The 24,343-nt window shown below is 40.1% G+C and overlaps 1 protein-coding gene across 1 annotated transcript in view; it reads left to right on the top strand.

Moving 5' to 3' along the window:
• The window catches only part of rerg (RAS-like, estrogen-regulated, growth inhibitor), a 46,104-nt gene that overhangs the window by 3,791 nt on the left and 17,970 nt on the right, over nt 1-24,343 (top strand). Inside the window, exon 2 of the mRNA XM_069671164.1 lies at nt 6,637-6,790. Coding sequence (XP_069527265.1) covers nt 6,730-6,790 — 61 coding nt within the window. The 5' untranslated portion in view covers nt 6,637-6,729. The remainder of the gene's footprint in view (nt 1-6,636; nt 6,791-24,343) is intronic.

Here is a 24,343-nt window from a genome sequence, read left to right as displayed (position 1 = left end):
AGCATTAGGCGTGTGATAATCGTGGGGTGGCAGATTTTGTTATCTTCTGACTGAACAAAGGTAGCCGTTTTTCCTCGTCGCCAGCTGCCGACTGTACCTGTATGATTCATTTCAAAAAGTGTGTTTAAGTGTTCTTGTGTTCGCTATTTTAAATCATTTAGACTTTTAACATCATTAGCTAGGTAGGTTAAGTATTATTAGAAAACATTAGCAACTCAGAAACAATCATGGTCCCTCTTAAAAACTGTTTGTCTGCAGTGGAAAATAAACCCTTTGCAGGTCGGCTTTTTCTCCTTAATGTTAAAACCTTTTTCTTTGGAGAAAGGCCTCTACGTGGATGTCACACAGTTTTTGCTCTGAATCCTTTCATAGGCATAATCTAGGTGGTCCTAAAGAACTCCTCAGTAACCATTAAACGGCTGGCAGAGTTGTATTTGAATCCACACATTTACATAAAAACTGAATGCTAGGGAGAGACTTGTCAAGGATATTAAATGACATTTAGAACAGCCAATTAAAAACCCCTCGCCAAAAACTAAGTAACAAACAAAGGCAAGGTGGAAATGTTGCAACACACCAGGCCAACAATTCTTTTTAAACAGTTTTTTCAAGGATGCAACCGATGGATCCATCTGAAGGATCTTTGAAATGGGACAGCCTTCAACGCGCCGCTGTGACGCAATCAGCATTCAAATACGCCCTTTGAAAGCTGCTGCCCCTGGGCTGGGACACAGCTAATATGTTTGAGAAACTCTAAGCTCACATTAAGTGAATTAAAATTATTTGTTTTGTTATTGTTAAGCCTTCAACATGTATTTTTAATTAATGGAAACTTTAAAGATTCTAGCTAACAAAGTTGTAGTTTTGGCCGTCACTGCAAAGCCCACAAAGGTTCACCAAGGTACAAAAAAATATATCATGTCTCATAGTGCTCAGAACACCTTGAAACTAAACTGGTTAGAGGGAACATAATGTTACTGCTGTCACTGTTTTAACCATTACAGCATGACTACAGTCTCACACACTGTTTTGACTGTGCTGTCTGGTTTGTGGAATCAAGTCCACATTAATAATATTTAAAGACGCCGACTGCTTCCTTGCTGAGAGAGACAAAGTGATGGATGGTCGACCTCCACATGAGCCACACCAAGCGGCACAAAGTCACACCATATATGGGCATGTGTGTGTTGGTACAAAAAGGAAAAGCTTAGCTTAAAGTCTGGGTGTGTGTTCGTTTGTGTGTGTGCTGAAGTGGACGAGGGAAGGGTTGGAAGTTTGCCACTTCATAACTTCAACCGGTCTGAGGCTGGCGAACATGTTTCTGGCACTACCACACACAAACACATTTCTCAGCTTTTATTTATCCAGACAGGGTGTACTGAACGTCTGTTTTTAGTTTTCTCCCATTTTTCTTGCTATAACTCACTTCAACCCTTTGCAGAATGATGAGGGGAAGCATTTTCGAGTGAAGTTTGTTTTAAGGTTCTACCACTGATGATGGATCATCTCTCAAACATGGCTGACACATTTTAACAGGCAATGCATTGGTTCTCACAAATACCAGGAATGTTTGAATGCCAGTTATGCGTCACCTTTGATCATTTTTTTGAGGGTTTTATTGCTGTGTTTGCAACAAATTATTTTGGATTCAGTTTGAGCCAATAACTATTTTGACTTTCTGGCATAAAAATGTATAGCTCCAAAAATGGTAACTAACATTCACTGTGACCACCCTACAACTTTCACGTCATCTAAGTTGGCTTTAATCTCTTTTATCAGTCTAAACCCACAAGAGCAATAAATCAATCTTTATTATCTATCACTGATAAGCAGTAGAAGAGCAACACAGATGCTGATTCTGGTCACTCACTACTGATACCGTTAGTTAGCATGTTTTGGTCTGCAGTGTGAAAGGAGGTACATAAATCTGATAACTAAAAAAAATACACATACGTGTCCGTCACAACTCAAGCGCTTTTCTTAATACATGGTGCCTTTTTTACGTTATCCCTAAGGTTGACCTTGATCTTTTGGCCTGCTCACAGCAGTAAGCGCAGAGGCACAGTGTATATCATAGAAGCTTGATGGTGTCGGAGGTACTTACAGGCACAGTCGGTTTTTGGGATGACCGGTGTCTCCATCCAGACTTCACGCTAGAGGGACTAACAGGTGAGAGAGATAATTTGAGGCATTGAGAATTTGTACTTGCATTTAACAGAAATGATAATTAAATAATAAAAATGATAATAAATATAAATAATAATAATAATTAAGGAACACAACCAATCTTTTGAGATGCCAACTACAATCAAATTTATGTAAGGATGTCCGCCGGGACACAGCCTACCATTTCGGATCACCCGCATTTTTACATTGACCTTGTTGTTACAAACCATGTCTTATTTAGCTGTTTATTAAAGTTTAAAACCATCACATTGTGATTACTGAGCTTTAGAGGTGCTGGTAGGCAGATTTTGTTACCTTGAGCTAGGCTAATCTTAAAGTAATAATCTCGAAGATTTTAAGTTAAAAGGAGTAATTTTGCTACAAGAATTCCATTCAGACCAGCGCACATGGCGAAAGAGCGATGCAGAGTTGGCCTTCTTTCCGTGGACAGATAGGTGCCTCAAACTGGGCAGGACAAGCTAACTTGCAGTTAGCATGCCAGCGCAAATGTAACCGTGATGCTGTCAGTGTTACCTCAGCGGGGTGGCGTGTTCTCGCACGAGAGAGCAAGAGTGAGCTTCTGGTGACGAAGAGCCCAGGAGGAGGGGCCCAGTTTGAATATGTTGTTGACAAAATGCAAGAAAAAAATCCTACTTATTATACCTTTAAATAAATGTCTGTTAAGTCACTATCTATCACCGAATGAGGTAACACTATGGTGATTGAGCCTATGGCCCACTGATGAAAGCCTTTGCATTTGCAGAATTACAGACTGTGTGTTGGGGCAACTTTCACGGAAAAAAATCACAAGCTACGCCCAGTTACCGGCGCATTTTCCATCAGCCAGCAGTGGTTGGTCTGCCAGAGAGGGTAGGCGGAGCTAAGCGGCTGCTAATCCAGTCTCTGCAAGTGTTGCGAGTAAACAGTTATCTACTATGGCTGACAAACAAAGAAAGATCGAGGACTGCAGATAAAACTTCAAAAAAAGACAAGTGAAAATTCGACGCTCAGACGAAGGCAAACAGTTTAAAAAGGAAAGCGACCTTCAGAGAGGAAAATCTAGTTACAACCGGAGCCAACCGTGGACGTCACACATGTGACACTGTCTGGATATCTGGGAAGTGTGCTCCCACAAGTAGCGTTTATCGCCATAGGTGCCGCCAAAGAGTACAAAACTGAGATCTTCGAGATTACGACTTTAATGGCAGCATCATATTTATGCAAAGACAAGAGGAAGATCAATCTTATCGTCTAACTCCCAACAAAAAAAATATGCTTATTTGCTAAAATGTCGAACTATTCAAGTTTTTACAATTGCCATTTTGTTGGCATTTGTATGAGCAGTGTTTGGTTAGCCACATCTCTGCAATGCAACAAAAACTTTCCAGTTGTAAGCAGGAACACAAGGCACTAGAAAACAGGAAAAAGCTGTTTAAGTCAATTTAGAACAAATAGTAAATGACACTTGACACTTTACTTTGTAGTTTTAAGTGTTTTAGCTGCATGAAGGGTGATGTTGACAGGTGTGATGAATCATTTCTTTTGCGAGACTCAGCACTGTGCAGCTTCTGAGGAAAATGTGGGTTTTATTTCACAGTTTCAGAGCTGCAGCAGTGTTTAAAATCCACGACTGTCCAGCTACAAACACACCTCCCTATCACGCTGCTGCCAGCTGTGCATTAATTTAACGAAAACACAAGCTTCAGCCTTGTGTGATTATTTTTGTATTATCTCAGTCAGCATTGCAGCTATTTGGAAATGCACCATGCTTGAGCCAGTGTGTCGCAGCATTCTTCTGGGATCATTAAGCTGTAGATTTCAATTAGATTGTACTTATTTTTGGTTAAAAGTTGGAGGAGAAAAAAACAGTATGTGTGGGGCCTGAGTTTAGAATCAATAACCTGGTGAGACAACTTCACAGTGGGTTGTTTTCTCATTAAACAGACCTGTGCTTGGTCGTTTTATCGGGCTGCAGTTGTGTTTTCCTTTTAAATGACTTAAGCTCTTTATTCCACACACTGCCAATCCCTCCATCATCTGCTCTCCCTTTTATTTCTTTCACATCTCTCTCACACCTGTATGAAAAATCTGAGCGAGGACTCCCACAAACGGACTGACACCGCTGTCTCTGTATTACAAGCTGCTCAAAGTGGTTTTTAAAGCTGAAGTCTTTCTGATTTGCGAGCTGTAAATGTCTCCTCTACTTTGACTGGATATTTAGAGATGTGTAAAGGTCACCACCTACTGATTAAATCTCTGTAGCCAGTACACGGCATCTGCAAGGATAGTGTATGATTTATCTGCAGTATATCATAGGATGGATACACTGTGCATTTCAAAGTGCTGCACAATGCAATGATATTTTGTCTGTGCTTCCCACACATAAGCCCGGTATAATTTTGAAATTTTTGCCAAAAAACCCTCCACACAAGTCAAGTTACATCCAATTCAATATAAAAAATATGTCCATACAATTTTACATAAATATTTACAGCTCTATAAGAGACCACTCCAAATGTTCCTTAAACAGCAGACAAGAGTTGGTCGTCTCTCAATCGGAAGGTTGGGGGCCTTAGGCAAAACACTGAACCCCAAATTGCTCCCGGTGGCATAGCCATCGGGTATAAATGCATAGATCCTGATTGGAAATTGGCACTTAGTTCATTGCTATCAGTGTGTGAATGAGTGTGTGAATGGGTGAATGTGACGTGTAGTGTAAAAGTGCTTTGAGTGATTGGATGGCTAGGAAAGTGCTATGTAAATTCAGTCCATTTACCATCTCTCTCTACATGTCATGGCCAGCCCAATCCAGGTCTGAACCCCATTGAAAACCTCCTTAATATGATCAAGAGGAAGATGGATGGCCACAAGCCATCCAACAAAACTGAGCTGCCTGAATTTTAACACTAAGAGTGGCCGAACGTCACCCAACAGCAACAGACTGGTGGAGAGCATGCCAAGATGCATGAAAACTTGAATTAAAAATTTGTTATTCCACCAAATATTGACAGTTTTCCATCGTTTAAAAATGAACATGAACTTGTTTTCTTTGCATTATTTAAGCTCTGAAAAACGTGTTCTGTTATATTAAACAGTTGTAATTTTCTGCAAATAAAAGACCTACATGACAATATTTTATTTGGAAGCAGTGAGAAATGTTCTATACAATAAAACAACAAACCGATAAAAAGTAGAATCAGAGAAAAAAATATTTAGCAGTGGTCTCTTATTTTTTATCTGGAGCTGTATTATAGGATGTCAGACCATGCACTGACTCCTGCAACTCCCCACTGGCAGGCCTCCCTGCATGCACAATCAAACCTCTGCAGATGATCCAGAACGCAGCAGCGCGACTGGTCTTAAACCAACCCAAAACAACACATCACTCCACTGTTCATATCCCTCCACTGGCTCCCATCAAATTAAAAACCCTGTTGCTCACTTACAAAACAGCAACAAAAACGGCTCCTGCCTATCTGAACGCCCTCATACAGGTCTACACTCCCTCCCGCCCACTACGCCCTGCCAATGAAAGACGCCTGGTACTCCCATCACAACACGCCCTGTGCACTGCCTGTTGGCGACCGGGTCCGATCGCACTTGAAGCCGTTTGTTGGCACTTACTTTGTTCCCTCCTGTGTTTATTGTTGCTTGTGCTGTATTAACTCTGTTTGGACAAAAGCGTCTGCTAAATGAAATTGTAACATTGTAACAGATATGCAGTTAAGTAAAATAGACAAAAAAAAAATCACAATTTGTTTGAAATGATATATTTAAACTTTAAAAGTGTTTTATTATATATATATATATATATTAATATTGAATTAACCCTTTACTTGTTGGCTACTGTAATTTCTTAGATATTATTTTGTCGTAATAATTTGTCTCCAGAGTTTTTAAATATAAGGGACTTCAAGCGACACTTTTTCCCTCAGTTGTATTTTAAGTTCAACATATTCAAATTAAAAGGTATAGTTATTCATACTTGAGGGACAATTCACTAGAATGTCTGTTACATAAGTTATGTAACTCGCCCCACCCTGTCTGATACACTCTACCACATATAACCAACGCAGTCAATGTGCAACATCCTTTTCACTTCATTTCACTTATGTGGAAGATGATGGCACTTTAAAAAAACCTTAACAAAAAGGTTACCAGTGAACATAATCACGACAAGATATATGTAAACCGTCAAACATATATCTTGCAAAACTCTTGCAGTATGTAAAAGTAATCTCTTATAAGCCCGGTTTGCTCTGTCCCGATATATTGAACCAGACTTTGAGCCTTTTTCAGTCCAGTCATTCATATCCTGATACTTCTTCAAGTAAAACAACTGAGAATCAGTCAGTGACTCATAAATGGGGGTGGAAACATATGTTTTTTTTGTCTTTATATTTTCCTTGTTGCTGGTTACATGTCTTGAAGAATATTTAACAAATAAACTCGTCCTACTTGTTTCCTCAGACGCTGCTTCCTCCTGTGTGGACGAGAAGATGGATGGCTGACCTCTAAGCTCGCTGATTGATTCCCTGATCCTCCCTGGTCGCAGCTGCTGTCATGGCCAAAAGCCCGGAGGTGAAGCTGGCCGTCTTTGGCAGAGCGGGGGTTGGCAAGTCAGGTAAACTGCCGTTTGTCCTTCTTTCACACAAAGGCTTACAAAGGCTCCTCTTGCTCTGACGCTCGGGAAAATATTCAGATATATTCAGAGGAAAGTTGTCTTTAGCAGAAACAGGCTGAATTGAAGTATTTGTTCTTTATTTTGGTGCATAGGATGATCTTAATTCAATTTCTTGCAACATTTAAAGGCAGAAATTGGCTTCTGTGTCCACATTTTTCTGCCTCATTTATGTTGTTTCTGTGCTCCTCACCACATCCTCTGCTTTCTAATGTTTTCCTCCATCAACCTGTCAGTGCCTTTACACTCCCCATAAATTTTCCTCAGACTCAGTTTGATTTTGTTGTCAACACTACAGTAGGAGGTTGTTTTTGGTCAGGCTTAAATACCTTCACTCCCACAGATAAGTCAGCTGAGTCATAATCATTCGGTTTTAGCACTGCCTCTATAAGCTGCAGCAGCTCCGCCTCAGCTGGCGCACTATATGTTTCCTCCAGTAGCTAACACAATAACACAGACCATATGTTTTCTGCCGGCTGCAAATCAAGAAGGATCGCTTCTCTGCAGCAATCAGCTGTTGGAAAACATGCTTTGGGATCTCTTCCATGTCGAAAGAGGCCATTAAAATGCCTGAGGAGGTCAGCTCAAGTGCTACACTGAAAAGTTAAATGACTGAGGAGTTCACAACCTTAAGCTGAAGAGTGCGGTTGTAAAACATGGCTTATGATGTCTGACATGCATGTCTGAATCCTTGTTCAGGAAATGCCTTCCAGCTCCAATTTGGGACTTCTTTCCTATAGAACTGAGAGGCATACAGTTAGTACAGTTGATAAACCTCCTTCATGATTGTAAGATTGCTGCCCCTGCAGTAAAGAACAAGAGCAGAGGGTAGCTTCACAATTTGTGTACTGGATTTATACACAGGCTTTAGCTCAGGCAAATTACAATTGCAGACATCCATGAAACATCCATAAAGTCTACAGCCACATGCTAGCAGCTCTGGCAGGGTGTACTCAGACAGGGTAGTGCATTGAGCTAAATGCTACCAAACATTTACCATTATTACCACTTTCTCATCTTGGTTTTGTTTGTTAACATGCCACTGTCAGTCAAAGCTGGTGTTCTCTGTAAACGATAAAAGCAATAATTGGCACCATAGCGGTTTTGCCCATTCTACATTCCTACAACACCCAGCGTGCATTGCGCCCCTCCCTCTGAAAGGAACGTCGAGAGACGCTGGAGTGAAATACTACCGTTCGGCTACAGGCAATGGCTCAGAGCAATACAGAATCCAAAATACTTTAAAACTTCAGTCTGCAGTCTACATTTCAAACCTGATGATTTTGAACGAGACATGACATCGGAGGCGGGCGTCCTACATTGAGGAATTGTAGTTTAGCAAGCTCCCTGGCCTCTGCCATGTAGTCTGGCGGAAGTTTTCCAGGATCCATTGGAGAAGAGGAAAGTGTCCTCCAAAGGCACAGAGCCAGATTGCATTTTTTTCATACCATAATGGCATTAGCACAGCCACTAGAGGTCATCCTGAGGAGGACATGAACGTCTGTAGCAAATTTGAATGATAATCCATCCAATAGCTGTGGAGAGATTTTAAACAGAAGCACAGTTTTATACCTCATGGTAATGCTAGAGGAAATGTCAGGGCATAACTAAAGTAAAGAGATGCATTCTCTGGGGACAATGAATGCTTGAACAAAATTTCAGGGCAGCCAGTTTAATTATTGCTGAGATATTAGTCGACTGATGGACTTGCTGCAACAAAATGGCTCAAAACACGGACTTCCTGACAGTCCAGTTGTGTCCTCGTCTCATGACCCCATGTCTGAGCTGAAGGCAGCCGTGTGAAAGAGCCTCAGATCAAGCAGTGATGTCGATATCGTAGTTTTCAACCTACTTTATTATAAACATGTTATATACCTGCAAAAAACTGTCTTCATCACCATCAGTTCACGTGGACTTTTGATTTTCACACGCTAACACGTGATTCTCGCAGCTCTAAGGTTGTCTGATCCTCTCGTCAGCCACATGCCTCCCTTTGCTCTTTTTAATGCACAAAAACAGACAGAACAGAAAAACAGCAGGACAGGAGTCATTGTTGTCATATCTGCAGCTACATGTAGCCCCGGTGATCCATTCAACGATGAACACCTCTCTTCTAAACTAACCCCCGTAGTGCAAAGTAGCCCACAGGTGCTTATGAATTTATCCTCTCCTCATCGGGGGAACATTGTGATTTAGGCTGTGAATTAGTTCACCAGCAGATTGTAGTTCACCAAACTCATTTATTATAAACCATCCGACTGAACGTATATCAGTCAAACATAAGCTACTCTTAATAAAACACAATGTTGAGATTAGTGAGATTCCATTCCATTTTTCTTCACCTACCAGTATTTCCATCTTGGCTTTGACACTAGAACTTGTGCTCATCTGATGCCAATTAAATTTTAGTTGGACTTCAGTGTATTTCTGCTTTTGTAAAGATCGTCCACTTCCAGATGCTGTTTGTTTCCCCTCTGCGTGGAAAAAATGTGTTCTAACGAGCAGACCTGCTGGGTGTCTTGGCATCTTTGGGGGTTTACTAGAGCCTTTGTGATGGTCTGTCCTGGACTCCTACAGGGCCATCGAGCCCTAATAAAGAGAAGAGTATATTACCTAAAGTGTGGCTCTTCTGGCACTATGCAGCCTCTGTTTTATTGGCTCAGAGGAGGGAAACTGGGGTTAGGAAATAAGATAAATTATTCCAATTGCTTCACCCAAACTTGGCCCCTGCTTAACACACACAAACACGTAGATACTCACACGCAATGAGCTGATACCATTGAATAAATCTTCTGAGGAGAAAGTTAAGTAAATACCGTGTCCCATAACTGTATTTTAAGTTATTTTATTCGGCTCTTTTGAAGCAAAGAAGAGGAAAAACATGTCAGCAGATGATTCACCAATTTGTGCTTTACTGCAGAGACTCATTATCTGAGGTTGGAGCCGCTCTGTACCTCTGTTGTTTTCAGCTCTTTAAAGTGACGGATGGTAGACAGGACTGATTATAAAAGGCGTGGATAATAATAGAATTAAGGTTTTCCCAATTGTCTGACATTCTTGCATGAAATTCAATCAAGAAAATGGTGATTGTTTGGTTACAAACAAAAATAGTTTACATCTTCATATTAACATTTATGAAGCCTAAAGATTAATGTTCTTTTATTAAAGCTGCTCTTTCAAAGATGGGGCTGGCATGAATTATACAAAACAGCATGTTGTAGATGAAAACGAAAGATGCACTTATCAATTAAGTCAATGTGTAATTTGTCCTAAACATCAAGAAGCTTTAAGCGGCACAGAACAGCAGTCAGACGTTACTTAATGGCAGGGGAACATGCAACAGCCAGAAACAGTAGATGGTGGAGACCAAAACAGAGCTAAAAAGACAGTGAATACTGAGATTACATTCACTAGGTGGACAGAGGCATGACTCCAACTGAATGCAAATGCTCATATGCATTCATCAGTGGCCACTTCTACATGATTTTCCTCATTGATATATTAAATCCACATAAAAAAACAGACTTGCTATCGCTACTTTAAACACACAAAGTCCGGGGGAAGAGAGGATTACGACACTGCTACCATTTAGGAGTTTGTTGCTCCTGGTAACTGGTCAAAGGAAAGCAACTCCTCTTTGTCAAAGGGGGAACCTTGTTTGTCTTAATTGTCTTAATCTGTTATTCACCAGCTTACTGTATCCAGTAGGGACACTCCTCTTTATATTAAATGACGGGAAATGCAGTGGTAGCGCTCTAGTGTCTGATATTGTGGGTGTGAACCTTTTCTCCCAAAGGGAACTTTTTGCTACTGTTGATTAAAATTCAATAAAGTAAAATAAAAATAAAAGTATTAGAGTTACTAGAGTTACTAATATAAACACACAAAAAGAAGCATTCGACTTTCATCAAATGACATGAATGAAATCTGGCTGTTTATTGCTGTGAAATCGATGAAACGCATACACATAGTATAGTGTGCTTTAGAAATTGTTGTTCGGATGATCTATGGGATGGGAAATTAACTTTATTGAGTGTGCAGCTCCGACTCGTAAAACATCTCGTCTGGTCGCTCCTCAAACATTCCGCCTCCTCCCCTCAGCCTGTCTGACGGCCAGAAAGTAGAGCAATAACAAAGGCCTGGGCCAACATCAGAAATACTACTGTTCACCACCTCCAACTCTGTGAAGGGACCATGAATCAGCCAAATATACGCGTGGGTCTGGAACATGATGCAAACAGTCATTCAGAGGGCAGGCAGGCGGGACGAAGCCACAAAAACAAACACAATGCTGGACAGAATTACAGCTACTGTGTTGGACTGAGAAGTTACTTTAACAATCCTAAAATGCATGTTTTTCTATTTTAGATGTTGACCCTTACTTCTAACTCTACTTCTTACTGAGCACTTGTCAAAACAAACTGTTTCAGCTGAAGTCTTCCGGAAATTACTTTTCAAGTTCTATTTTAAGCACCAGCTGGATTTGTCATCTCTGATCTGTTTCCTCAAGGAAAACAATTTCACTTCAGTCTGTGCTCCTTATTTGCATTTTTTTTCTGTTGATGAGTCAATGGTTTGTCTCAGCTGTTAAAAAGGAACAAGACATTTATTAATATGAATATGGCTTAGAGTATTCATCCAAAGGCTTTCTGGGTTAGAATCCTCCAGTATGTGCGGCACAATTTGAAGCTTTGTTGACACCACGAGCTAAGCTAATTTTCGCCAGCACAAACTCCCTATTCTGGTTTAACCACTGGATCATTTTTTATTTTTTTGTTGTGTTGGTTAACCACAATCTACGAATACACCATAAAATCAAACGCTGTTTCCTGTTTACTTTACTGCCATCTCCAGGAACTCTCTGGAGTCACTTTGCCTCTTCTTGCGCTAACTGAGGCTAACCAGTGCCCTGTTAGCTTGGCTCTGCTATGCTATGCTAAGCCTGGTGTCAGGATTTCCCACTTTTGGTGTTCCGTTTCACCTGCCTTTCCACCTGTATCCGTGAAGTGGCAGTTTAACTCTATGGAGCTGAAGTTTTGCTGCGATTTAATTGCAACATATGAGTCCAAAGGATGCAGAAATAACATCATGACTGAATTTGTCATGGCCAACATTGAATAGCTTGTTTATTGAATGGAGTTTGGGTCAGCCATCTTTGATACAGCTTCATGATGTAGGGAGAAACAACTGTAATGCGCTGTTGCAACATAGAGACATGCAAATTCCTTGCAAGTTTAAAAGATGTAACTTGCATGAATACGCAAGTGAGCATGTTGACATATTACTGCCTAGCATGAATTTGTGTCTATATTCACCTTTGCACAGGCTTTGTGTGTACACAACAGTTATGCTAAAGTGTTGAGGGAAGATGTTGGAATTAATTCTATAAAAATGTATTATATTATGGGTATTTCTTTTAACGTCAAACAGTGAATGGAGAAGACAAAGTACAAGATAACAGCATGTCTCTAAATTATTTTGACAATATTACACTGTGCGCTCATGATAACGACTTTGTAAAAGGGTGGCCGTGCCATCTCTCAGCAGGAAGCCTTTTTCAGTCAAATGACTGTTGCACTGATCATGCTGCTTCCAAAATCAACTTCCTGTGATGCCTGCCGGAGGAAATGAAAGTCTTGGAAAATAATCAAATAACATCTATCAGGCCTTCTGCGCGTAGATCCTCGCTCTGCACGGCCAAGCAATTAACGGGATGCAGAGGCACAGAGTAGGACCGCTGCTCGGGTTTCCAGGCACATGTTTGGCCTTTGACAGCAGAGAGAGCGCACAGCTGTGAAGTTGGCTGCCCGTTTAACTCCCCTGATTACATTCTGTGAGGGGGACCAGCAGAAAAAAGATGTGACTCATCAAAAGTACGATGCTGCAGCACAAGAGCTTTAATTAGTGTGTCAGAGGCAGATTTTACTCTTTTAGATAAGAGTTCTGAAAAAGTTCACGAGTGGCTTCAGTCACTGCAGTGATGTGAATGTTCATGAAGGGTGTGTTTGCTGTGCAGATGTGATGTTCGTGCACCAGATTGTGTTACATAAGACTTTCCCAAAGGCTTTATCCTTTTAAATTGTGTTTATTTGTTCAGGTTGTGTTCAGACTCAGAGCTCATGACATCTCACTGTATGGGTGAGAAGTCAAGTAGGCCTTGGGATCTCTACAAACAAGGCCAGGTGCTCAAGTGAAGAACCCTGCATTGTGAAATTAATAAGGATTCTTATGGGAGATTAATATTATGGTTTTGGGGGATGGGATAACAGAATATAAATAACCAGAAAAATAGGAATATCACGATGTGTTGGGGAAAAAAAATGCTTAGAAATTGTCTAGAAATGATCAGGAGTTCGTACGTAAAAAGGGGCTTGCCAGAGACGAATGGATGATTGAGCTGTCTGTTTGCCTCCCTTTGATCAGGTTGAGTGAATCAATCACAGGTAACAGTGACTTTTGTTTAGCTAGAATAGATTATGTCCTGATTCAATTAGAAGATCTGATTAATTTAATGTAGCTGAGGTGTTTAAGCTGTATAGCATCTCTGTTCATTCTATGGTAACTCATCTAAATGATTGCAGGTTGGCTCTATGGAGGGCAATTTGGCTCTATTGGCTTCGGTGCAGACCGAAATATCATCAACTATTGATTAATCCTACTGTCTTTGGTGCCCCCATGGGCCCGGTTGTTCTAAAGGTTTGATCGGGATAAGAATTATCCAGATTTGGAAACCGCCGTTTGTGTATCTAGGATCAGGTAATCCATCTTACTTTTGTCCCAGTTTTTCAAAGAAAAGTGGATAGGATCAACCTTATCCAGATACAGACTTCTAAAGATTGCCAAATCCAGATTACCAGTGCTCTTAATGGGGCTATATACGACATACTTAGGATCTTTTATTTTGTGTGGTTTTTGGTGCCGCCTGTAGACTGTAGAATGGTTTATGTTTGATATGAACAGCTATTTAGTGAAATATATTATGGGGATTACATTTTTTTCCACAACCCTAAAGTCACCCCTCTGCTTGGAGCAGGGTACTCCAGATTTTTTGGATTGAAGTTATCCCAATCCTACTCAAACGTTTTGAACAACACAAAGCCAAGATTGTATTACCTGATATCTTATCTGATTACGTGATCATTTTTTTCTTTTGAACAACGTCGATGCTGTCCGACATCTTTACTCAGATTACCTTTAAATAACCGGGCCCTGAATTTTTCTTTTAGTGCCATTGTGAGAATTTGAAGTTCAAAGAGAAAAAAAACGTCCAGTTTTGCAGTTAAACCCTGTCCGCACATTCATGTTCACTTGAGAATATAATTACTTTTGGGTTCCTTTCAATTGTAATCCCCTGCCACCCTTTCCAACATGTATTATTTCATATAATTCCATGGTTAATGACCAAACATCTGCTAAACTAGCAACACTCATCAGCCTTAGCTGTATAATTCTTTTTGTGCTACATGTTATTAACAGCACACTTCAGTCGCATGCTAATACAGTGAATATGACTTGCCCATTTTCACACTGCGGTTCCGCCTCAGTGCCGCAACGAAGCTCCGCCGGCCATTTTACATTGGACCAAGCAACGCCGGCATAAAGCCGCCCTAGTGTGTGTTTTTACATAACGTTCCGGCATTGCTGAAGCAAAATGTGTGCAAGGTGAAAACAAACAGCGCGTGCTTTAAATACACACACAGTGCTGTTCAACCCTGCCGGCTTCGATGTTTACACTGACGCCGTTTCTTCAGAGTATTTGAGCATCCTGAAGTAACACTTAGTCCTAAGCACTGCAGTGCTAACGAGCAGTTTTACAGAGCCACAATCACAGCAACTACAACATGTTGAGGTTTGTTTAGACAGAAAGCAAAGTGAGTCTTATTGTGCTAATTTGAATCCACAGCCATGAGTGTAGTCATTATCTGCCCCAAACAGCCAATATAACATACTTACTGGGCAGTAAGCGAGCTAGAAACTGACTTAACTCAGAACTCACCAGTAATTGTATTTCGTCCCTCTACTTGTTTATTTTGTCTGTAGAGATTTATGAGGAAAGCTAAACTCATACAATTCGAAGCAAGTTAAATTGGCACATTTTTCTCTTCATGTGTACTTCCTTTACTTTATGGTCAATCATTCAACATCTAAGATCAATCAACTTCCTTTCTGTCCAAACAGCTTTATTATCGTACAGTGAGCATGACTATATAATATTCATGGAGGTATAAAGTGAATGTTTATATTTCCATTACAATGATGCATACCCTAAGGATAAACACTTTAGACTGCATATCAACACACTCAGTCAGTCCCTCTGTTACTGCAACCTGAGGCTTTATTAAACTGTCAAAAAACCTGAAATCCCTCGGTGCTCCCGCACTTTGCTCATCATGTTTTCTTCCCCTTTCACTTCCTCCACTCCTGAACATGTAATCTGCCACCCAGAGTTTCTCTTTTCTCCTCAGAAAGGAACAGGGTGTCTCTGCAACCCACCTTATCTGTTTGAGCTCTCAGAAGGCCATTTGTGTGTTTCAATGCACAAATCACACCTATTCAGTGCTCTGCGCGCACACACACACACACAGGTTTAACTAAAGAAAGGATTTATTTTTGGACTGAAGAGCCTCATAGCTCATGTTCTGTGCCTCTACTCTGCATAAATAGCAACTTAATCAGACACACACAAAGATGCAGTGGACCCATAAAGGGTAATGATTGTGTCACAGGAAGGTGGGCTTCTCGAGCGGTTATGCTTATTTGTACTGTTGTAGTATTTTTAGAGGACACCTCTGACTCCCCTCCGCCTACACATACATTGTCCGTTCTCCACCCAACTGCCGCCGCTGGCCTCGACCGGCGTGAGTCATCGCTGGTTATTTCCTTCTTTGCTTTTACTAATCTTACTGAAGATTAGAAGCGCTTTTAACATTTAATGATAAATCCATTAAGTTGGAGGTTTTTTTGCTTCTAAAGTCATGTTATCAGCCGAAGTTCAGGTTAATATTCAGGTTCACTTTGCTATATTTGATTTATTTAACACTGTTCCCTCCCACTTCATCCTTTTTTTTTAGATCAGTTATGTAATACTTGCACTCTTTCATTAATTATCACCAAACTCTGATAAATTAATGCCTGCAGAGTAAACCTTAAAATCAGAGAATAACAAAAATTCTGATTCCCTCAAACAACATTTTGGTGTCAGTGTGTGATAGCACATTGTTTCTACCCACATTACACAAAATACTAAAGGGTGCAAAGGATCACTAACCTTACCGTTCCGATGGGATCACAGTTTGTGAGTTACGGATCAGATAGTTTTTTCGGATTAGCAAATAAAATGAAAAAATATATTTATAATAATTTTTCCACCAATGGGGGGGCAAAGATTAGTTGACACTGACAAAACAAAAATCGATGACAAAATGAGTCGCCTGTGCGCGGACATAACATCGTTTTCAGGAGCTGAGTTTGCTGAGGGGTGAGCCTCCTCGCATCCTTACCATCTCTGTTTGTCTTTATACGTCCTTGGTTTTAAATGGACAAAAACTTAGATTTTTTATGTGGAAGGAACTGAAAAACAATATGCAGTATTTGTGTTCTAATTTTGTTCAGTCTCATCTACATAATAGGCACTGACTCCTCTGTCCATCATCTTAAACCTTGTTTTTTTTTAGCTCCGTTTTTGATTTTAACATTGGCTACTTTTAGCTAAAAATTGAAAGCCAATCTTTTAATAAAAATGTTTTGCCTGTATGAAAGTAACATACTTTCCACAGCGCTGTTGTCTGTTAAACTCAGCTGAGCCTTTGGTCTCTTTGTGGACAAGGCCATTGTGTTAAAGGGATAATACCCAGGTTTCAAGTCTCAATTGTGAAATAGGTACTTTCCTTGTTCTCAGCGGCTCTTTTGTCCACAATGATTCACCTTTATGTGTGTAATCACAGCTAGGATCGCTCCTCAAGGTGTGGTTGCCCTCCTCTGCCTCACACATGGCTCCTGATGAATAGTGCTGCAGTGCTATTGTTAGAGCCTAAATTAAAGGGATGAATGTGGTGTTAGAATCCTCACGCCCTTCCCGTTCTTACCCAGCAACTGCGAGCTTCTGTCCATTTGCATCTTCAGAGATCTGAAATAAAAGCCTCTCTGGCGTCCCATTTTACTGAGCCGCAGGGCCCTGAGGAGAATGACTGCCTGCCTCTCTGCCATTGTGTGTACATGGAGAGCGTCCAAAGTGTAGCGGAGGGGAGTTTATCTGACCTTTACTGTCATTCAAACTTAATATGATACATACAGATACTTCAGTGCATAGAGTGGGAAAAAAAGTGCCAGCACTCCTCTTCTTGACATGCTGCAGTTTGTTTCAGTCGGTACCAGCAAATTATTAAAATGTCTACAGTGCCTAAAAAATACCAGGAGATATTGCTAATTTAAGTTAATTAAGGTAGCAACCATCCCAGATATTAGGATAAACACTACTATCTGTAAACTAGCTTCAGTGAGAAATTAAGTCACCGGTTGGCAACGGCTTTGTACTCCTGGCAGAATTTCTCCTTTTTGTACTTTAGTGCGTCATATGACTTTGTCCCTGTTCTCTTTGTGCCCTTTCAGAGCCAGGCTAACGTTATTGAAAGGTTATTTTAATTTTAGGCTGACTGGTTGTGTGCCAGCTTCACTGTGTGCTCGTTGTGTTAGGGGTCACGGTTTTTATGTTTTTGAGCCACGGACTGGATTCATTTTTCAGCAACATTTAAAATAACTTTTACACTCCTGCGATTCTGTGACCCACATTAAGTGTACCATTACAAAATTAAAACATAAATCCTTCTGTAGGCTAGTGCAATACACATAATCTACAGTGTCCAAAATTAGTACCCGCCACTTGCCAAATGCGGGTAAAAATAAATGAGGTCGGGCGCCAGGGGCAGGTGCTACCATTACTACAAAACATACTTTAAGTTGTTGACAAAGTTTTGTTTTGCAACGACTGCCCGTGAATAATTATATCACAATCCTTTAAATTGACCCTTGCTGACCACCATCGGCGCGCGCTCACACTTCTGGTTTAAGTACGAGTTTACACTTTTCACTCATCGCACCTGAAATGTAGCAAGTGTAACAGAGTAGCTGTTAGAAACGTGAAATAGTCGTTGGCGGACCGTGGGCGTCCTCCGTTTACTGCTGTGCATCCTTTGGACAGTCACACAGTCACCTCGGCAACCCGGTGTTGTTGAGTTTCCATGTTGTGGAGATGTATTTCCAATTCACTTAGCCTCGCCATCACTGCATCTAAACTACAGTATTAACCTGTACCACCGTCACTACGGGAGGCAGAGGAGAAGCTGAGACACCTGAGACACCTAGCAGGGAACAGCAGAGGCTATTGCTAGCTGAGCTGTACGGTCACTAGCAGAACTGAAGAGCTTGTAAATGACAGTCGGACACTGCAAGTTTAATTGTCCAGTGGATTATTGAGCTGCACTAATGGAAAGCATATTTTGTTGCAGTGATGACATAAGTACTCAAGAAAAAAATAATATCACAGTTTATACGTACTCATTAAGAGCAAAAGCCCTGCAATAACATAAGATAAACCATTATTAATCCCGAAGGAAATAACAGTGCCAGATAGTTAAAAAAATACAGTAAAATTCAAATAATACAAAATCAATAAAAACTTTAGCAAGAGTGAAAATGACAGGTTATTGTACTGTAAGAATATTTTGATCCTTAAGGTAGCCCACTCACTGTGCAGGATGGCCTATTTCAGAATAATATGTTTAATATCAGTGGATTATTGTTAAAGCATTACTGCGTAGGCCTACACCACTTTTTATATGCGCAGCTTTTTTTAACAACTTTAACTTTTTTTTTTTTTAACAACTTTTTCTTTAAATTTAGTGGAGTACAAGTATAGACAGATTATTAGTTCAGTACTAAATAAATGTCTTATTTTCACCACTGTTTATTATTGACATATCTAACTAAGTTTTCATGGCCGGTTATGGCCAGTACAATTTTTTGGCTTACCCGCCGATGGCTAGTAGACCAAAAAGTAAATTTTGGAACCTGTCTTCAAACATTTTTTACACTTTTGTACCATTATTACTGGCATTGTAACCATAAGTATGTATTATCTGTTGTTGCTGTCGTTGATGACGATGTGGCAAGGACGTATGTTGTTGTTGCTCTCTTTGCTCGTCACTATCCTGCATCTCCTTCTATCCTATTGTTCGGCTCATCCAGTCGAGGCAGATGGCCGTTCAACATGAGTCTGGTTCTGCTCGAGGTTTCTGCCTGTTAAAAGGAAGTTTTAACAGGCGTTAAAGTGTTGCTAAGTGCTACTCATGGTGATTCATGTTGGGTCTCTCTCTACATAGCATAAAGATTACAGTCTAGACCTTCTCTTTTTGTGCATCTTGAGATAACTTTGGTTGATTTGAAATGATTTGGCGCTATACAAATATATTTGATTGATTGATCATGCCCTTAGCTTTTGGACCAAGCACAGCGCTATGAAACTGAGTTTGTGTACCATGGGTACCAGTAAGTTAATATCTAGACATTACAGCAGGCTTTGGGACAATGATTCATGTGTTAAGCATCAGATTCTTATCACAAGCAACTGGTGTTTTCAAAATAAATGCAGACACAGCTAGAGTAAAGGGATCTCGTGATTAAGAAATATTTAATATAAAGCCGATGCACCTCATGATTGCCCTTCTCAAGCCTACCTCCTATGATCTTTTGGACCACTACCAAGTGAGGTATTTTTAAAGTGTTTACAAAAATTTTTTTTCACAGCTGTCAAACAGGTAAAAAACCATGAAATCTGTTTGAGGTCTGCATGGAGGAAAAAAATTGAGTGCAAACAAATAGAGAAGAGCAGCTCGATGCCTGCACGCTTCTGTGGTTAGTTTAGCAGCTGATTATAACAGACGTGCTCTGCAGGTTTAGTCTCATCAGCACCCAAAGTATTTCACTGACAGAAAAGCAGGCAGGCGAGAACATTAACAGGTGAGCATAATATAGTGTTCCCTTGGTAATGCAGTTCATTTGGATCCATTATGAATCTAAAAACTGATATGAAGAGGCCAGATGAGATTAGCGACAGCTTGTGTGTGCTGGTCTGAAGGAAAAGTCACAGCACAATAGAGAGTAAAATGTAGAAGTGCTGGGACTGTGCATCAGTGAGTACCAGCTCTTTCTGAGCACTGAGGGTGACATATTGATTTTAAATTCAAAGTGCTGATGGCCAAACAGGACAAAGCTAATACTGATCAATCCTTGTTGGGCTGTAATAAGGTTACTTGAGATTAAATCTCTTTCCATGATGTGTTTACAATATCTTGTCTAGCCCCTGTGATCAAATAGTCATTTCCCTGAGATGGTTTTAAATAGTAATTTCCCAGAAATGGAGCTGCAGACAGAAACTGAATTAGTTGAGTGAAATCTCATTGAACCCCAGTGCAGTTATAACGGAGTATGTGACAGGGCTTTCAGTTCCAGGCTCTGATTGGCTGACAGCAGCAAATCATCTTACCCAAATAATGAGATGATAATAAAAAAGCAAATTCTGAAAACTAAATTAGTTGTTGATGACTTGCTCTCTCGCCAAATAAATTACTATGATTCATTCAAACAAAGTAATGTTCTTTTGAAAGACTCGTGATGGACAGTTGGGGAAAAAAAACCACAAGCAGCGGCCAGTTAGTGACGCGTTTTCCATCAGCCAGCAGTGGTTGGTCTGCCAGAGAGAGTAGGCGGAGCTAAGAGGCTGCTTCTCCGCTCTCTGCAAGTGTTGCGAGTAAACAGTAATCTACTAAGGCTGAACAAACAAAAATAAAAAATATAGATGACTACAGATACAACTTCAAAAATAAGTGAAAATCCATCAGCGGCCATCAGAGAGGAAAATCAAGAGTTACAACATTGTCTTTTCAGTTCTGGTGCTCCACTTTGTTTACTAGCTGGTCTGCTGTTTTATACAGACCTGGTAATGTACACTATGTTTTTACACAAACATTTTTGATGGAAGGATGGCTGATGAGCAGTAAAACTAAAACAATAATTCAATAAGATGAATGGTGCTAAAACGCTCTGTGGAGTTTATAAGAAGTGCTGAGTTGATCATTTTCTTTAGGTTCAGCACTATAAGTGACATATTTCACTTTAGATTGTTTTATCATAGTTGACATAAAATATTCTTTATGAGTATCATGTAAATCTTGAATTATATTATGTCTATATTTATGTAGAAGGTTAACTGAAATCCTATAACAGGGCTCTGTTAATTTTCTAACAATCTGTAAAACAGGGAACGATAATCTTTGCATTGTGTTTGACAAACATTACCAGCGAATCTAATTACAACGCTCATGATTGCAGCAAATCCCTCTGCATTAGAGATTTATAGTGGAAACCATTTAATGGCTCAGGAGAGTAAAAGACTGCGTCTGATGGTTTTAATTGCGGCTTGATTTATTATGAGAACTTGGCTTGAGGCGGCAAAACCAATCTAGCCGCCAAATGCCATATTGTGACACAGGGAATGTGTTCACTGCACAACAAATTAAATGTTAGGCTGTCTGCCAGCTGCAGACTGGAGGCTGCTTGCACTGATATTTAGAGATATGTATTCATTGTCACTGCTGGTGTTCTGGTGGGCCACACTGGGTCGTTTCTGATTATATCAGAACATTTTTAGAAAGCAATTTGTTTGTATATTCACACTACAGCTTGAGTGCTTTTTCATGTGGTCTCTTTTTGGATAGATCGGGGTGTCAGATGGAAATTAGGACTCATACAAAACCTCTCGGCACTCCCGGGTTGTATAATAAAAACATGTAATTTACCTGCATTTTACAGAACTAGGTCTGATTATTTCATAGCTAATGACTAAGTAAGCATCGATGAAAATGGAAAGCATGTCTATTATTCTCACAAGACCAGTTGTGCTGATTTTGCCCCACATCTCATTAATTTAAATGGTGTACAATGACAGGAATCTGCAAAGCTCAGTGACTAATGAGAAGAGTGATGAGTCATGTAATGATAATTTGCCAGCTCTAATTGGATCTGGAGAAGGAGAGATGATGACATTACTTGAAGTATTACTGGTTTCGTATTTTGAGAAGATATTGTTCCTCAAGGACGCAGGTTACTCACGTCTGTTATTTTCTGATTAGTGTGAATGGAAGGTGCAATTTCTTCAATCCTCATCTGGATCACGTTGATAATCAAATTCCTGAGGCGTAGCAAAGCAGAATGGAAAGCAATGACTCACATCAAAGGAGAGCAAACAGATAGCTGAGGGCTCAATTGCTCATTTGCCAAGCCTCCTACCCTTTAGTCTCTGTTGCTATGGCTGTCAAGCTTTCTATTCTGACATGCCTCCTATGAGTTTGATGATGTCAAACAATGGGCCTTTGATTTCAGATATAGCCAAGCAGGTCTCCCATTTCTGCCAAATATTCGTCAAATATTTTGCCAACTGAAATGACAAAGGTTGCTGGCTGACTGCCGGCTGTAGCTAGCTAGCTAAGTTGCTGTTGGCCATTTTACAAGTGACAGAATAATCTTGTAAGAGTGTCTTGAATATGCACGATAGCTACATGCATGTTATCATGCCAACAGACTGAGGATAAAACTGAATGTCCCAGCAAAAAGTAAGCATCCTAACCAGTTCTTCACATGGAAATAATCTGCACTCTTCTTGTAATGCAATAAGAGCGAACAATCCTAGTTTAAGTACAATAAGAATATGTGTACAAAGCATGTTTCCATTTTAACATTTTAACAAGAGAAGTAGCTTTTAGGGTAAGGAAAAAAACACAGTGTTGACAAATGTAACTCCGTTTCAGTATCTCAATATCGTTGTAGTGGTTGATGGAGTGTGGCACAACAGGACCACCAATAAAACACTAAACTTGGATATCTAACCAGGGTTTGACATTAACCATGGTAGGATGGCCCATGGCCACAAAAGCTACTCTCTGGCCCAAATGATACATGTAAGTGGCCCGCTTTGTAGGGTTAGAAAGAGGGGAGTTAGACTGTGAGCTAAGAAACTAACATTAACTCAGAACTGGACTTTTAAATTTATATAAATAATAAGCCATTCGTAACATGGCTCTGGTGTTTTGGTTTTGCTTGGAGCAAAAAGATGTCCCTGTTGTGCTCAGTTGATTTTGCTGAGCTAAGTCAAATTACACTGACATACTGCCAAAAAAAAAAGTTGGCATTCGTCAATTCTGGCATTTTTGATAAGCATAAAGCAGTTGCGAAAAGGTTTGTTACATATTTGTCTTGCTCAAAACTTGCGCTTTGTCCACTGCATCTCACCCTTCAAAACTGCTGTTTGGCTAAAGCTAAATACCACTGAAGCCCATCTCACAACAACCCAGACAGTGATGTCATCACTCGTGGGAGATGACATGTCTACTGTTTCCTTGTGTGTTATTGTTACTCCTTTCACTTTGCCCTTCCCACACCCTTTCTTAAAGGGTATTTGTTAAAACCCAGAATAAATATGAATGGAGTCTGATTGGCGAGCTGTAATCTGATCTGGAAAGGAGCTGAGATGACGAGATGTCTAACTTGATCTCATTTATATCTGGCAGCAGAAAGAGATTGAATATTTCCCCTGGCACCTTCGGGACTTCCAAAAGTCCCTGTTCCACATACATGCATACATTTTCTTATCGTTTGAAACAAGCTTTATGTCAATACCGTGTATCCAGAGAGGCTTTCTTTTGGGATGCAGAGGTGCCCCAGGGAGTGACTGGTGGTGAAAGGAACTCTGGGAAAAGCCTGAGACGCGGAGCAGTGGCCTGACCTCCTGTTCAGGAAGTGGTTTTGGTGCTTTTGTAGCTAATTTGTTTGCAAGTTTGTAATATATGGGCTGTCACTCGCTGGTGTGTGTGGAGAAGCACATTGTATATATAATGCAAGTATATTTAAAGAAGAAAAATGCTGGTTGAGCGATATAAAATGTGTTTCCATCTGCTCGTTCTGGCAAGAATTAACAGAAAAATGAGAATGTGCAGCCAGAGTTTCAATAGATTTATCACAGTACTTTGAAGTGACAGTAACATTAATAAAAAAGTGAATAAATCTCTGAACTCTGGAAGCAACAAATTCATATTTTAACCGCTGCAATTCTCAGTTCACATTTAACCTTCAATTGAAGTGATTTAGTAAGACTAAAATGTTTTTAGTCTGAGTCTAGTTTGAGTGGATATGCAGGAAATCACAAATCAATAATCGCTGCACCAAGCAGTGCAATCTATAAGCCTGTTCTCAAAATCCCTGGCAAGAATAGAGGAAATATTGATTGGAGACGAGACCTGCTACAAAAATAGCAATTTCATTGTCATTTAAGCTTTAGTTATCTTACAAACTCAAACTACTTGACATGATTGAACACATTTGTCACACTGCAAAACACGTGACATTTTTTTTTCAATCATTGAAGAGATACCTGTTAACATTATATTT

This window comes from Semicossyphus pulcher, unplaced genomic scaffold (genome assembly GCF_022749685.1).
Source record: "Semicossyphus pulcher isolate SPU_LCO1_2020_fin unplaced genomic scaffold, fSemPul1.0.p SCAF_20, whole genome shotgun sequence".
NCBI classification, from domain to species: Eukaryota; Metazoa; Chordata; class Actinopteri; order Labriformes; family Labridae; genus Semicossyphus; species Semicossyphus pulcher.
The sequence above is the reverse complement of the archived record's forward strand: the minus strand, read 5'-3'. Positions and strand labels throughout refer to the sequence as shown.